Source organism: Zootoca vivipara, chromosome 5 (assembly GCF_963506605.1).
Source record: "Zootoca vivipara chromosome 5, rZooViv1.1, whole genome shotgun sequence".
NCBI lineage: Eukaryota > Metazoa > Chordata > Lepidosauria > Squamata > Lacertidae > Zootoca > Zootoca vivipara.
Window position 1 is genome coordinate 23,316,116 of NC_083280.1, and position 15,933 is coordinate 23,332,048.

The following is a 15,933-nucleotide window of genomic DNA, read 5'->3' on the forward strand; positions in this document are numbered from 1 at the left end:
TTCTCTCCAAACTAACAATGAGCTGCAACTAAGATTTCCTCATAGCTGGCCGCTTGCAGTTGGGGTGGGGGGGAGAAACCACAATGTAATCATCTCCTTATGCAAGAGCACACAGCAAACTCACCTTTAACTATGGTTTAACTACGGTTTAAAGTGAAGTGCAAATCGGCTAATTGCCAAGCAGCTTTTACCATTAAGATATTTTTCCTTATACTGTATTTACTCGACACCTTCTCCCTTGCCATTTCTACCGGTTGGTGATAACCCTGCCCTCTGTAGCAACAGAGGGAAAGTCTGCTTCATCTTCTTCATGACAGCTCTTCAGGTAAATGCACTTTGGGCAGCAACGAACTGGCCCTGAACTGTAAATCTGTGCTCCCATATAGAATACATGTAACAATGAGATTGCAGCAATGGACATACCTGCCTTATTTTGCACAGGATTTCTTTTCTGCGTTCTTCATTTCACAGTCCAGTGAAGAAAAGCGTGAAACAAGGGAAGAGGGAAGTGGAGTGTCAGCTTGGTTTTAACCAGCAGGTTCCCCAAAACTGGGGGAGCTCAAGGAAAAGCTGTGGTCAGGAGCGGGGAACCTTTGCATCCTGGTGACATGACTCCCCCACTTTCATGGGCCAACTCTGACAGGTAGGCAGGACTATCCACCTGACAATAATCTGGCACATGTCAGGTGCTTGACAAAGGTGCTAGCCTGCAAGTGGGGGAGCAGGGAGGGTATAGTTTAAAGGGATTGTTTAGCTCTGTGCACAGTGCTTCTCAAATACCCCCAAACCAGCTGATTTGTCAGGCATTTGGGAAGCACTCCACAAGCCCCTTTTGGCCAAGTCTTGCCCTCACCTGCTCCACACCTGGCCTTATAGATGATGTCAGGTGTAGGCAGAGGGGGATGGCTTTACAGAAATGGCGTCACGAGCCAGGTGAGGAGGCCTGGTGGTTCAAATTTGGCCCGAAGTGCTAGAGGCTCCGCACCCCTGGGCTAGGCCGAGGCCCATTGCAGAGCCCTCACGTGGCTACCGTGTTTCTCATATTATAAGACATGTCTTATATTTATTTTTTCCTCAAAAAAACACACTATGGCTTATTTTCAAGGGATGTCTTTTTTTTTTCTTCCTCCTCCTGCCGCGGCCGGCATTGCTGCTGCGCCTATCACTATGTCTTATTTTCGGGGTATGGCTTATATTCCTTGAATGCTTAAAAATCCTGCTATGGCTTATTTTATGGGTATGTCTTAAAATATGAGAAACAGGGTACCTACCTCAGAACTCATTTCATCTTCCCAATACTCCATTCAAATGAGAGAAGATAAGCATGGTATGTTGAGAGCCAGTGTTGTGCAGTGGTCAGAGTGTTGGACTAAGACCTGAGAGACCAGGGTTCAAATCTCCTTTGGCCGCTTAATTGTCTCCCAGCCTAACCTACCTCACAGGCTGTTGTGAAGATAAAAAGGGAGGAGGGAACTATGTCTCTCGCTTTTATCTCTTTGGTAGGAAAGATGGAACGATAAACGTCAGAATAAAATAAACCAAATGTTTGATGCGGCAATATATGCAGAATCATATATTCAAAGCCAAATGCACTTTTTTTGTTGTTGCAGATTTTCAAGAGGGGTTGAAACAGCGAATTCCTTAAGTTTTGGTAAACACTTGTCCAAATTCCCCCCCCCCCTTTTTTTAAATGCCTGGATCAGCAAGGTGTTTTGAAGCACTTCCAATAAGGGCCTCCATGCAGATCTGGCTTTGCTTCTGACAAGCCCCAAATTTCTCTGAGACGCTACACTTTGGTGACTCCAACACAGACCACTACTAGAATGTAGTTCTGACTCGCCATTTCAAGTGAGGGGTGGGGGTGTCCCGTGACCTTTCCGGACTGTCATGGAAGGCAGGTGAGACAAGGCAGGCGGGGTCATCATAGATGCATGACTGTTGATTGGTCAGCAGTTTCTACCACAGGTACAGGCCACCCCATTCCTTCCACCAGTAGGGGGTGTGGCCCTCCTTTTTGCCATTGACTGTGCTGTAGCAGCTCAGTACTAAGAAATATATTCAATGCGGTGCTTAAGGTGAGCACTCCATCAGTGCAAGAAGAGATTGCTCAGCTCTGGTGTGTTTCGTTTTTCTGAATCAACTTTTTAACTGAGAGGGTTTCTTCTCCCCCTACCCGCCCCCCAACAAGAAAACACACACATTTAGAAAACACACACACACACACACACACACACACATTTATAAAGTATACCCTTATTTATTATATTTGTTATCTGCCCTTCATCCATGAAGGCCACAGCAACAACAAATTTAAAATGCAGATTACTATCAAGACACTAAATATGTAGCTCAAGTGTAAAAAGGGAAAGAGATGCCCCTTCACCATGTGATGGAAACCACACAATGAAGGTGCCAGGACGAGCCTCAGTTGGGAGGCAATTCCACTACTTAGGGGGCTGCCACGCAATATACCCTCTCCCAGGCTGGCACCCCCAAACTTCTGAGGGCGGCGGAAATACCAAGAGGACACCACATCACCCTCCAGCTTAGAAACAGAAAAGAAGATACTACAACAAAAGAGAAGTTTTATTAGGGCAATTTAACTTTATTTGTTTATTTATTTATTTTCTCCATACAGCTAGGTCAACTATAGCAGTAATAATAAAATAAGCAGAAAAACAAATTGCGGCCCAGGACAGAGTACATAATTTGGAGCAACTACCAAGCAAATTTAAGTCTGTGATTACATAATAGTAAAAAACCAAGCACACCTGTCCTTTCAGCAGATGAAAGTTGCAGGGGTTGCCAGGAAGTGCAACGTGTTCTAATTCATCGGTGTGAATTATTACCAGAGAGAATCCAATCCAATCGTTTTCTCCCCAAACCCCACCCCACCCCAGCCCCTTCACTTTGGCTTCATATATATTACATGGTTTCTCAAGTGCTTTAGGTTAGAAATGGTTAATTTTGATAAGTTTTTTTTTCTTTCTTTCCACCTGCTAAAAGAACAGGATCACTACAGCAATAAAAATAATTACATAACAACTACAGCTATGATGTTTTGTTTTGGTTTGCCTGTTGACGAGTTTTTTATTTTTAAACATTTTTGTGAGCATGTGAAAGTCAATATCTGTTTCTGTTTGTGTGTGTGTGTGTGTATTTCTGTGTCGGTGTGTGAATAATAAAACTACTGAAATTTGTCAGAAACTGTTTTGAATAGAATATATATCTTTTATATATATCTATATCTATATATATTTTCTCTCTCTCTCTCTCTCTCTCTCTCTCTCTTTGATACTTTAAACATGCAGTAGTTGTCTTGAGTAATGTACGACATATCTGATCCATGATTTCCCTTTAATGGTTTGAAGTACCTGTTTGTTTGAAATTTTGTTTTCTAAAAAAATAATTTTTTATTTATTTAGTAATGATCTTCAGGCAGATTTGGACCAGTGCAGCTTTTTTTTTATTATTTAACTCGGACGTTTTGGCTCCCAAACGCCGCAAACCCGGAAGTGATCGTTCCGGTTTACAAACGTTCTTTGGAACCCGAACATTCCGACGGAGCTTCCGCGGCTTCCGATTGGCTGCAGGAGCTTCCTGCAGCCAATCGGAAGCCACGCTTTGGTTTCCGAATGTTTTGGATGTTGAGCGGACTTCCGGAATGGATTCCATTCAACTTCCAAGGTACGACTGCAGTTCGATACTGCTTTAATTGTACAGTGCAGAAGGGTCCTTAGTCATGAGAACTGGGAATGAGGGCCAATCTTTCCAGCAGAAAGAATCCTGGCAAACTAGAAGCTGTTCACATAAAGCAAAGCAACTTTTTTCCCCCCCAAGGGGTTTGGAGTGCTAACTCTGTGCCACTTTTTTTGCAAGCAATTTTGTTCAGCCTGTCTTTTTTTTTTTAATTAGCCTTAACAAAACTCCTTGTATTTATAGACATTTTTATTCAAAATAAGATCTTACTATTATACAGGTTTCTCTCTTTTATTTTTTTATTTTTGACTATATACAGAAGTGCAAAAGGTCAACCTTCTCTCTATACTTCCCCACATGCTAAATTGCAGCATAATCAACCCTCAGGAGTTTGCACACGCACTCATACATATTATAATTCTTGTTATACGTAAACTTTTGAGTATTTGGATTATCAACAAAAAGTCCCTTGATCTATTGATTATGCAGCTTATTTATAACAAGGCCTGATATTCAGGGATTTCAAAAAAATATTTAAACAATATTTTAACATTTGAAATGGATACAGTAGAAAATAAATTTTTATTCTGATATCTAGGAACTAGATTTTTTCTTTTATAATTAATTACAAACAAAATAAATCATCAAAATATTACTCAGTTGTCTGCCAGGATTGTTGCAATAGCAACAACTTAACTTCTTACTTAGCAATGATTATATAAGATATCCATATAAAAGATCTTTGTTCTTTTAATGAAAACTAGACAAGAACTAACAATGACTGATATTCTTACATTGTAATATTAAATCAGTAAAATATAAATCATTTAGTTAACAATAATACGAATATTCATGATACTACATGTAAATTCAAAACTGCATATGCTATGAAGAAAAAAAACTTTTTAATTTTTTTCTGTATTTTGAAAAATTCATTAGTTAAAATCTAATAAAACAAAATTCTATAAACTGAAATGGCATTCGTCTGGTAATAGAAAATGAAAATGATCTAATAAATGTTAAGAAATAAAAACTACTATTTTAACAAGGAAAAAAAATAAGTAGTATTCTCTAATGTAAGTAAACTACAATAACATGTGAAGTCACCTATACTTTCTTAACACGATTGAAATTACATTGGTATGGGTTTTAACCCGTAATGTAATAATCTAAGGCTTTAATAGATGTACAGTACAATCAGTAAAATCAACACATCATTCTTTTTTTTTTCTAGAAAGCATCTCTCAAGCATAAAAACCTGCAAGTAAACTTGGAAGTACGGAAAGTTCTAGAACTGAACTCTCTCCTCTTCCATTCCATAGACTACCAGTGACCTGGCCCTCACCTCAGCAACCCTTTAGCTTTGCTGAACAGAGCAAAATATATCCTTTACTAGCTGCAACAGCCAAACCACAAAAAAGATTTCCTTTGGATGAATCCATTCTTAAAAACTTGAATGCACATCTATGTTTTTGTTTCATTTTTGTAAAGGCTTTCTAAGGCTATAAGCAGTTAAATCTGAACAGAAGAAATCACATATAAAATTCATCCCAATATTTAACCCACCCGATACCTAGTTCTAATTAACATCTCCATTTATCTCATTGTTTTGGTTTCTTTTTTTAAAAAAAAATTCGTGCATCTGATGTCAGTGCTTCTCTCATGATTAGAGTCACTATTTTTTTTTTGAAGTGCGTGACTTTGAAGTGATGCATTTGAGAAGAAAGCGAAAATCTATCTCCTCCAACACTTTTAGAGTCTCTTGGACTTCTGACAGAGGTTAGAAATTCGAAGCGAAAGAAAATTCCTCAAATGTTTTTCAAACAGTGTCTCAGAAATGGCTTTTCCCTTTTTTTAAAAAGGTTTGGTTTTTTTTAAAAAAAAATATGTATATTGTCTATTATATGGTATAGTTTGCATAACTATTATTATGGATTATCATAATTTATATAGGTTTATATATCCAGTATGTGTAGGAATAACCTGGGTTTAAGACTGGTATTTGCTTATTTTAAAAATGTGCTGCCTACTGTTAACTAAGGTAAAACTGGCCATTTCTGAGACAGCTTTGGTTTAAAACAGAAGGGGTGCCCTTTGACTGATTAGCAACTAGGAAAACAAGCAAAATTAAAAACGTGGCTCTTAAAAGTAACACTGCAGAAATAATACTCTACTTTTGATTACAGTCTATGGCACTTCATGAACATCTTTAACAACATGGTACTTAAAGCCATTGATGTGCTTTAAAAATATACACAGTTGTGGTTTATACTTGGCACATTCATCTCTGTCAGATACCTCTTTTTACCACTTCTTACAATCTATTACATTTAAAAATATTAACTCTTAAAAGCGGAAAAAAAAACACGAAAGGAAAATAAAAATTATACTGTGCATGCACGCTGTCTTCTATAATGGCAATTTTAAATACAAGGTGCACCTTTCGTTATTTTATTTTGTAAACCTTGAAAGAAATAAACTTATTTTAAAAAATTATATCTTGGTCTACAGACGTACCAATACATAATGGATCTAGGGCTACATCACAGTCTGTCTTTTCAAGATGACGTACATGATTATGTAGGAACGAGTCTGCCAGCGCATACCTCTGGTGCGTAATGCGCTGCTTTACCTGTGTGCTAGAAAAGATAGACAATGCTGTAGTCTTTAGACAATATGATCACCCCAGCACAAATATCTATTCAATGTACAAAGTATATAGGCAACAGTGTGCAGTGGATTTCCGAGTTGTCATTTCGTCTTGTTAACATGCAATATGTGGATGTCTTACTGCTGAGGAAATTTGGGTGCTGTTATCTGACGGTATATACATTATGGCTAATGACCTGTTCCGTTTCTTCATTCAGTCACACTGTCCTCTTTTCTTTTATATGATCTGTGGAAAATAATAAAGAGGGTGGGAAAGGGGTCGCCTTCGTTTATTCGACAACTGCAGCTATTTCCCCCTCTACTTTACTTCCATGCAAGAAATACCACGACCACCACCTTCGATGCTATTCAAATATAACAATGACAGCCCCTGAACACTTCTAATCCAAATGCACTGAAATACGACATACACTACTAATTGATCAAGCATTTAAATCCACATTGATTGCAAAATCTGTCCTGAGTTAAAATGGGAAGCGATGTGCAAAGTTTTCCCTTTTTTGATTTATTTAGCTTTGACCGCATCAGCACTTGCTAAACACCTGAGCACAAACCAGGATATAACTAGTACTAATTATTATGTGCCATTTTTTGATCTCACGTTTCCCCCCATTCCACCCATACTTATCCTGGATGGCTTTACAAAGAGGAAGAAAATTCATGGATGACAAAGCTATCAATGGCTACCAGCTACAACGCCTTTGCTCTCTCCCTTCTCTGTAAGAGGCAGCATGCCTCTTTTGTACCAGTTGCTTAGAATCGCAGGTGGGGAGAGAGCTGCAGCTATCAGGTGCTGCTTGAATGTTTCCCATGGGCCTCTGGTTGGCCACTGTGAGAACAAGACTCTGGACTAGATGAGCCTTTGGCCAATCCGGTGGGGCTCTTCTTATCTTCTTAAGTGTTTGAACTGTAGCCAGACTGAGGAGCAACAGTGGCAGCCTCTACCCAGCTTGTAATATCCTTCTGAGCTGTGATGCAAAGTGGGCCCACAGGGAGAGTGCAAACAGGGAGAGTTTGCAAAGGTGCTTTGGGGCTCGGAGTGTTGTCTCACGGTGTACAAAGGACCAAGAGACATGGATGGTGAGGGAGCTGCTGCGGCAACCTGCAACACCAGTTCCATGTTGGTCTTCCTGCCTGAGAATGAGAGAAACTGCACCTGCAGCAAGTCTGACTGGAAGAGAAGGCGCAGCAACTTGAGGTCCATCTATCCAGACTTCGAACTACTGGGCAAAGTGAGGGGTTTCTCTATAGAGCAGAGTGGACTGTCTGGGAACAGCGACACAAGTGAGGCACCCCTAGGGAGAAGGAAGGCCGCCCTTGCAGGAGACAAACCCCTGGAGGAATGTGACACACAGAAGCAGGGCTGTCTGGAGCTATGCTGTGTTGCTACAGCTGCAAAATTCATAGAATCCTAGAGTTGGAAGAGTCCACAAGGGCCATCCAGTCCAATCCCTTGCCAAGCAGGAAACACCATCAAAGCACTCCTGACAGGTGGCTGTCAATTGACTCCATGCCATCACCCCAGATGACAGTTCTGGGCCAGAGGAGCAAGGATAGCAGTTGCAGACCTCAGAATACACCCAGGTGGCTTTGGAAGGTACAGTGTACAGAACGATTCCTGCCATTACCATTGCCTTTTATTTATTTATAGGTGGTAACCACACTGTCAGCCTTGACAGTGAAGTGTCCTGCATTTGAAAGGTCAATTTTCTTTGAATGGCACTTGAATTGCCACGGAGAATGCTGAGAAGTGTAGTTTTTTAAGGTTGTGGGAACTGTAGCTCTGTGAGGTCACTGCCACGGAAAAACGTCAGGATTATCCATGCCAGTTAAAGTGGCCTCACAGCACTGTCGTGTGAATGCATTTCATGTCAAGACAAAACTTAAAGCAGGAAGAGGGAAAAGTTCTGGAGAGACTTCCATTTCCACAGCAGGCGTTGCCCTTGAAACGGGGAGAGGAGATGGCAGAGGAGCTATTACCGGCAACTTAAAAATAGTCTTGTTGGATGAAGATTTGATGTCAGGCAGAACCAGTACTGAACACTCCAATCACAAATTTAAATTAAGTGCAGAAAAGAAAGAAAAAAACTCTCTTCCAAGCAGACAGGTGTAGTCAAGTGAAACCTTTTCTCACAGAGCAGAAGGTTAACTTATGAAGACCTGGCATTCAGTAGCTGGAGCTACAGTTCAAGATTAATTTATGTAACTGGATGAGTTTGTGGTCTTTACCTGATCTCTCCATACAGCTCTTGTCACAAAACACACACACACAAATTCAATATCATTTGGTAATTTGTGCTGGGGAGAGACTATCAGCTTGATGATTCCCAGTTCTGAGTCTCGCACAAAAGGAGACGAAGGCCTGCACCTACTGAAAGGACATGATGTTTTTTGGTGTGCTGACGGAGGCAACTTGACTTGCGGCTATTATGGACCACACAGGCTTAAACTGCATTGCATGACAACTTGAGAGTCATTCATGTGCTGCATGATCCACCTTGCCGATTGGATGCTTATACCTACAGAGACTTTGAGGCATCTGTGGCAGTGAAAGAAAAATCAAAGGCTCCTTGATATGAGCCATTTCCTTATGTAGTCATTAACCATCCTTATGTAATCGTTAAAAAATGACACCTGCATGGCACCTGGGATTTATGCAACATTCCTTTAGGACATACACACAAAATCTTTCGCAGTCTCCATATCTAGTAGTTAGACAGTAGGGCATAGTACATTATCTAGAGTATTATTTATGGGGTTTTATTGTGTTCCTCCCCCACCCCCCGCCCAATGATACTTTCAAATGCCACTTACAACTAGCCTGTGTATACAGTAGATGACAGGATTAAAAGTGTGAATGGACTTTTCCCTTCAGACTGCATGGGTGTGGGCATCAGGGGAAGGTGAGGTTTTTTTCCCTCCAAGTACAAAAATTACCTGTCCATGGTAAACCAGGGATGGAATCCTATGCACGTTTAGGAAAATGGGAAGCTACAGCACTTCCCGTTTACCTGGGTTGCCATTCAACTCATTTAGGTTTACTTTGAGTAGGCATGCATAGGACTGTGTTGCAGATACCACGGAGGAGTCCTAGCTTAGTGTGCTCTCTGGCCTGCTGTAGGTATTACATCCAAACTGGGCTGCTAACTTGGTTCTTGTTCCACGGAGGAGAAAATGCAAATCCAGAATAGCACTATATGCAAAATGCAATATAAAGCACACTTGAGAAACTTACTGTTTGATGATTATATGTCTACATCTGTGTAACATACTTGTGGCTAGTCAGATGTTCGGCAGATATTATGGGTATCTATTGAAGAACAAGAAAAGGAATGTAACCTGTGAATAATGCGTTCCACAAGTATGCAGTTTTTTTTTTTTTACTAACAGCTCAGGTGAAAGATGGTGGACTTCTACATCGGAACAGCAAGTTAACAAAAACACAGGTATCAATTTAAATTAAAATGTTCTGTCAAGTAGTATATCAACCAATGTTTAGTAATGATTACTGATTGTTTAGAAAGAAGGATAAAATAACAGTTAAAAGTTCATGCAGTGCAATAATTTCAAAAGTCCTTTTTGTTGGCTTACACATATTTATACGGTTTGGGGGGACTTTGCCCAACTCGCTGTGGAAAAATTTGGCAACCTTTTGGCCCATGCATTTTGTACACTCAGTTTTAAGATACTTTGAGCCAGATTTGTTTTGTTGCAAATCATTTCATTTTCTGGTTAAGCTGTGCTGATATTCAAGCGAAAGGCATATTGGAAGGCATAGCTGGAATCTTCAACACTCAGAATATCCACTCCAGAACTGAACTGGAATAAAAGCTCAAGTACATAAGCTATCATGCACCTAAGAATCATATACCGTACTTGTTTCCATCTTTGCATTGAAACACACAAACACACACAAACACATTTGGTGGGGAGGGGCACAAATTTAAGTATCTTCCCAAGAATAACCTAATGAGATTCTTGGATTTATTCCCAATATATTCTTCTCCCCAGCTGTGGTGGTGGTGGTGGGGCGGCAGTATGTCTTCCCCAGATTCCTAAAGACTCCATTTTGGGCAAGTAAACTTAGCAAAGCAAGAAAGAGAATCATCTACAGTGGTGCCCTGACTTACGAATTTAATCCGTTCCGAAGGCACCTTCAAAAGTCGAAAAATTCGTAAGTCGAAAAACGCCATTGGAAACGCTATTTCCCTGTTTTGAATTACTGATTATGACCTGCATTTTGTTTTTACTATAGCTGACACTGTCTGGATCTTTTTTATGAATGGCATTTCTGCTTTAAATTTTATAAATATTGCCCCAGGGGTCTTTGTGCAGGGGAAGTTATTTATAAAAATAAGGCTGCAATTTGAACCTGACTTACCTAGGAGTAAGCCCCAATGAATTCAACAGGACTTACTTCTGAGTAGACATGGTTAGGATCACACTGTCAAGTGTCTTTAAATTGTGGATTAAAAGTATAGAATTGTTAGTATCCATATTAAATTTTTCCCACAAGGGTCTAATTTTCCAAAATATGGAAAGTAAGGCTGCCTGGAGTGAAACGTAGCGTTTTGTTATGAAACGTAGCGTTTTGCACCATAAGATACAGTTCTTCTCTCTCTCTTTGCCATTTGAAAGAAAGTCTTCAAATGGTGCATAACTTGGAGTATTTTTTCTTCTAAAAATCAATACAGCGGAACCTCGGTTTAAGTACACAATTGGTTCCGGAAGTCTGTACTTAACCTGAAGCGAACTTTCCCATTGAAAGTAATGGAAAGTGGATTAATCCGTTCTAGACGGGTCCGCGGAGTACGTAAACTGAAGCGTACTTAACCTGAAGCGAACTTTCCCATTGAAAGTAATGGAAAGTGGATTTATCCGTTCCAGATGGGTCCACGGAGTACTTAAACTGAAAGTACTCAAACCGAAGTGTACTTAAACCGAGGTATGACTGTACTTTGAACTATAGTTGCAACAATTAAAACAAACTCAACTTGGTGGGATATGGATTGGTGATTATAACTGGGCCTTCTTCTTGTTGGTCATCATTAGCAAAATGTCTCACTGCAGGGATGAGGTGTGGCTCTTCTGCAGCTGGCAGTGGGAATCCTGCACAAACTGGGGGCCATAGCCACTGAATATAGGAATATGCAAACCACGAATGGCCTGGGCCTTCCCAAGATGTGGTCTGAACAAAGGAGTGTTTCTTTGCACTTCAAAGTTAGGAATGCAAGAAGCTGCCTTATCCTGAATCAGGACTTTGGTCCATTCAGCCGAGTATTGTCTACACTGGTAGACAGTGGCTTTCTAGGGCTTCAGATGCAAAGAAATAGCATCTGGGACTAAACCTGAGACAGAACTATTTCCCTTCTTTGAAATGAAGTCTGAATTGGCCCAGAAAGGATAAAGAAGGACCTACTCACCAGATGTAAGGTTCTGCATTACGATACAGTGGTACCTTGGTTGTCAAATTTAATCCGTCGGTTCGACTCCCGGAATGGTTCAAAAACCAAGGCTTTTGATTGATTGGCTGCAGGAGCTTCCTGCACTCAATCGGAAGCCGCAGAAGCCACGTTGGACGTTCTGCTTCCAAAAAACAGAACTCACACTTCCAGGTTTGCGGCGTTTGGGAGCCAAAACATCCAACTACCAAGACATTTGACAACCAAGGTATGACTGTACTTTGTTCAACTACTCCCTCAAGTCTGCAGTGTATACACTTCTCGTTGGCTGTTATTCAAGTATAAATGCTCTCCCCAGAGAAGTTCGCCTGGCGCCTTCATTATACACCTTTAGGCGCCAGGCAAAACCATTCATTTTTAAGCAGGCCTTTGGTCGATCTTCTTGACATCCAACACCCTTTTAGAATGCGACTTTTTGCGGTGGGTGGGTTATTGGGTTACGGCTTTTGGTTTGATTTTATATGTTGTGGTCTTGTTGTGAACCGCCCTGAGACCTCTGGGTATAGGGCGGTGTATAAGTTGAAATAATAATAATAATAATAATAATAATAATAATAATATCCACCAGACGGGTCAGGAGATGGGAGATGAAGAGATGTGGCACGTCTTGTAACTGAGCCCCCCATCCCACCCACCAAGCATGACTAACTGCCCCCTATCTATATACTTGTTCTTTAGGTGTACTGTATACATTTCTACAGCACATTTTTTGTGCGTGTGCACGGAAACATGTGCCAAGTGTAATCGAGCTTCTCATACCATTTGTTTTCTACGGCAGCAGGAGAGGATGTTGCACCCAGCTGTGTAGAAGCTTCAAGAGCAGTGCTGTTGAAACAGACCAAGGACCTTGAGCACTGGCAAGTGACGACAAAGGGGCCAGTTCTTTTAAAAAAACAAACAAACTTCTGCATGCATGCACATTGCGGGAGGTGGGGGCGGGCGGGCTATTTTTGGTGGCGTTACATTATGTCGACAATGCTTACATACTATATACATATATGGCTCATATATGCATATACTGAGGGTTGGCTGCGGAACTTGGCTGCAGTGCGTTATGAAGACCCAGAGAGATATGCATGAAATGGTCAGATTGAAACAACGAAAAGAGAATCTCCCAGAATCTGGCTTGGGAAAGGTATGGGGGTGGGCAGTGTCTTTTAAAAAGACGGAAAAGGTAAATTATCATCTGTGGGAGGGAAAGAGGATTTTGCCAGAGGTTTTACGTTAATGATCCTAAAAGATGTTGTTGTTTTTAAAAAACATTTTAATATGGCTGAACTGTTTATCAACTGATTCATACTAATTTTTTGGGGGGGGATTCCTGATATACAGTCCTTTGTTTTGTTGCTTATGAATCAATCATAATATTAGGATTTGGGGCCACTGCAATGGCTGTGGCAACAGTCCCATGTGGGGGCCTGTGGGGGCCCTTCAGAACAGGCCATAAGGGATGGGCAAGTCTATCAATTCCATTTTTTAAAATTCAGTTCTCCACATTTCCAGATCAGTTTGCTTTTTTTTTAAAAAAAAAAAATTCACCACCATTTTAGTGCAAATCTCTCCTAACATACATGTTTTTGTATATTGTATATTTTTTATATTTTCCATGCTGTAATGAATTCCCATCTGGTATTTTCATAAATATAAGCATTTTTATGCATGCTTCATCCTAGTATATGCATTTCTGTACACAATACTTGATGGGAACACCGCACTGCAAAATTCAGAGAAGGGTGAATTTTGAAGAGTGGTTGTCTATCAGTTTGCATACTGTCTGGAAATGTGCAATTTTGCCCAATCCCTCCTGGCTGCTGTTTTCCTTTTGGTCCTTAACCAACAGAAAGGGCACACACCCGAGGTGCAATTTCCTACCATTCCTCTTTCACTGACATTACTGTGTGGAGTCTTGATGAAGTTGGAAACAAGACATCTCACCCACCTATATGCTGGGGATCATCATACAGAAAAAAGAAACAACCATTTCCAGCCATTTCCAGAGCACATACGCAAGGAGGTGCCCTGTGCAGAGGTCTGTATTTGCGAGCCACGTATGCTGAACTTTGGCATAAGCAATACCCTATCTGCGAGAGGCTCATGGCCAGCCTTTCAAGCAATATTTGAGAGGAAAATGCTCCATCCTGGCTAAGTCAGTTCCCCCAAAAGGAGCATTTGCGGTGAGTGGCAGGGGTGAGATGGGACAAGGGGAAGACTTGCCCATATTCCAAACTCTGCTCAACAGGGTCGCATGACCATGTGACCCAGCTGATGTTACACTGTCAAATCAAAACTCCATTTTAAAAGCTTGTTCCCTCCCTGAGAACGCAGGCGGTGTTGTGGGTTAAACCACAGAGCCTAGGGCTTGCCGATCAGAAGGTCAGCGGTTCGAATCCCCACAATGGGGTGAGCTCCCGTTGCTCGGTCCCAGCTCCTGCCAACCTAGCAGTTCGAAAGCACGTCAAAAGTGCAAGTAGATAAATAGGTACTGCTACAGCAGGAAGGTAAACACAGTTTCCGTGTGCTGCTCTGGTTCGCCAGAAGCGGCTTTGTCATACTGGCCACATGACCTGGAAGCTGTACGCCGGCTCCCTCGGCCAATAACATGATGAGCACCACAACCCCAGAGTCGGTCACGACTGGACCTAATGGTCAGGGGTCTCTTTACCTTTACCTCCCTCTCTTTAAGGCCAGCTCACCTGACAGTAGCCCTGCTCCTGAATGGAGTCTGGACTACGGATAAGATACAGTTGCATAACTTACACCTAATTTGCATTGGCTTCCTATCGTTTGTACTGCTCTGTGAACTCTGTATCCCTATTCCGTTAATTCTCCTTCGTACAATGCCAACTGTGTGCGTGGGAGGGGGGGACATCAGGGGACCACTTAGTGGACTGACAGCCTTTGTCTTGCTTGACAGCAGACGTTTGCGGCAGGGACCTTGCACCGCATGCTATTGAGAACTCTGCATAATCAGTCTAAGCTGCACGAGAAACCAACACAAACAGAGCCAGTTCACCACAGACGTTTAGCATGGGGGGCTGCAGGAGTGGGTCGTCGGGAATGCAACATGGGCGGTTGGGCCCAACAAGCATACCACTGCCTTTTGCCCTTAAGATTGGAATTGTTCGATTGAGAATGTCTGAATAGGGCCGATCAGATCCTGCTTTCCTATACAGCAAATGTGAAGCTGCACAGGTGAGAGTGGGAGAGGAACCATTAGCAAATGTGCACGAATCTGTTGCCATAGCACCTACGGTCTTTGTAACCACTCTGTTTCAACTGAGGTATGAACTGCTTTCTGCAATCCCAAGGTTATGTTTGCTCTCATAGTTATTCAGCAGCGTCCAGTGCAAAGCTACGGTGAAGCTCATTCTAAGCAGGTGGGTTGCTGAACCCATGTTTTGGGAGATGAGGGGAAGGATCCCCAGGAATGCAAAAATGCAAAAAGTAACTCTTTCTACACATGTAAGGTTCAGGCATGGGGGTGGCAGAGCATGCTGGCCTGCCAGAGTTTCATGGATCATCAAGTGTTTTGGAAATGCTGTGGCCTCTCTTGATGATGATTCCCCTAGAAATCCTTTTATACAAACTCTCCTGTGCTCAGGTCCCAGTGTAGCTGCCGGTATGGTCTGCCTTGAATTTCCCACTTCCCACGCAATGCACTTATCAATGCAAGGTGCAATGCAAACTAATAATGCATTTAGGAAGAAAGTGAAAGCTGACTCATGTTCAAACACTCTAGTCTTAAAGGGTGATCCTTTAGTGTCTGAAAATGTTCACAGGCGTGTTATTTCACCAAAAAGGGGGAGGGGGCAGAAATAATGGGAATATATACACAGCACCATCAATGCAACCGATTCTTCTGCTGAGCACCTGTGGAGCAATGGATGGTGCAGTGGCAAAAGAGTAGAACATCTGCATTTATGCTGATTCATGCACAACAGTGGGGTCCTGCGCATATCAGGGCTGCAATTCTAAACTTACTATGGAGTAAGTACCCTGAATATTGCGGGTCTTCTTTCCAAGAAAAGATTAGCAGGATTGTGTTGCACACCATGTTCTGTGGCCCAAGAGAATACCCTTTGATTTTCTGGCTTGCCTATAT

At 41.6% G+C, this 15,933-nt stretch overlaps 1 protein-coding gene across 16 annotated transcripts in view; it reads right to left on the minus strand.

Moving 5' to 3' along the window:
* Positions 1–3,835: 3,835 nt before the first annotated feature.
* MBNL1 (muscleblind like splicing regulator 1) overlaps positions 3,836–15,933 on the minus strand; it is a 179,416-nt gene continuing 167,318 nt past the window's right edge. For all 16 annotated transcript variants that reach the window (XM_035132493.2, XM_060274468.1, XM_060274465.1 and 13 more), the window contains 2 exons: positions 9,605–9,679; positions 3,836–6,595 (listed from right to left, as the gene is read on the minus strand). In XM_035132493.2, the coding sequence (XP_034988384.1) occupies positions 9,623–9,679 (57 nt within the window). In that variant the 3' untranslated portion in view covers positions 3,836–6,595; positions 9,605–9,622. The remainder of the gene's footprint in view (positions 6,596–9,604; positions 9,680–15,933) is intronic.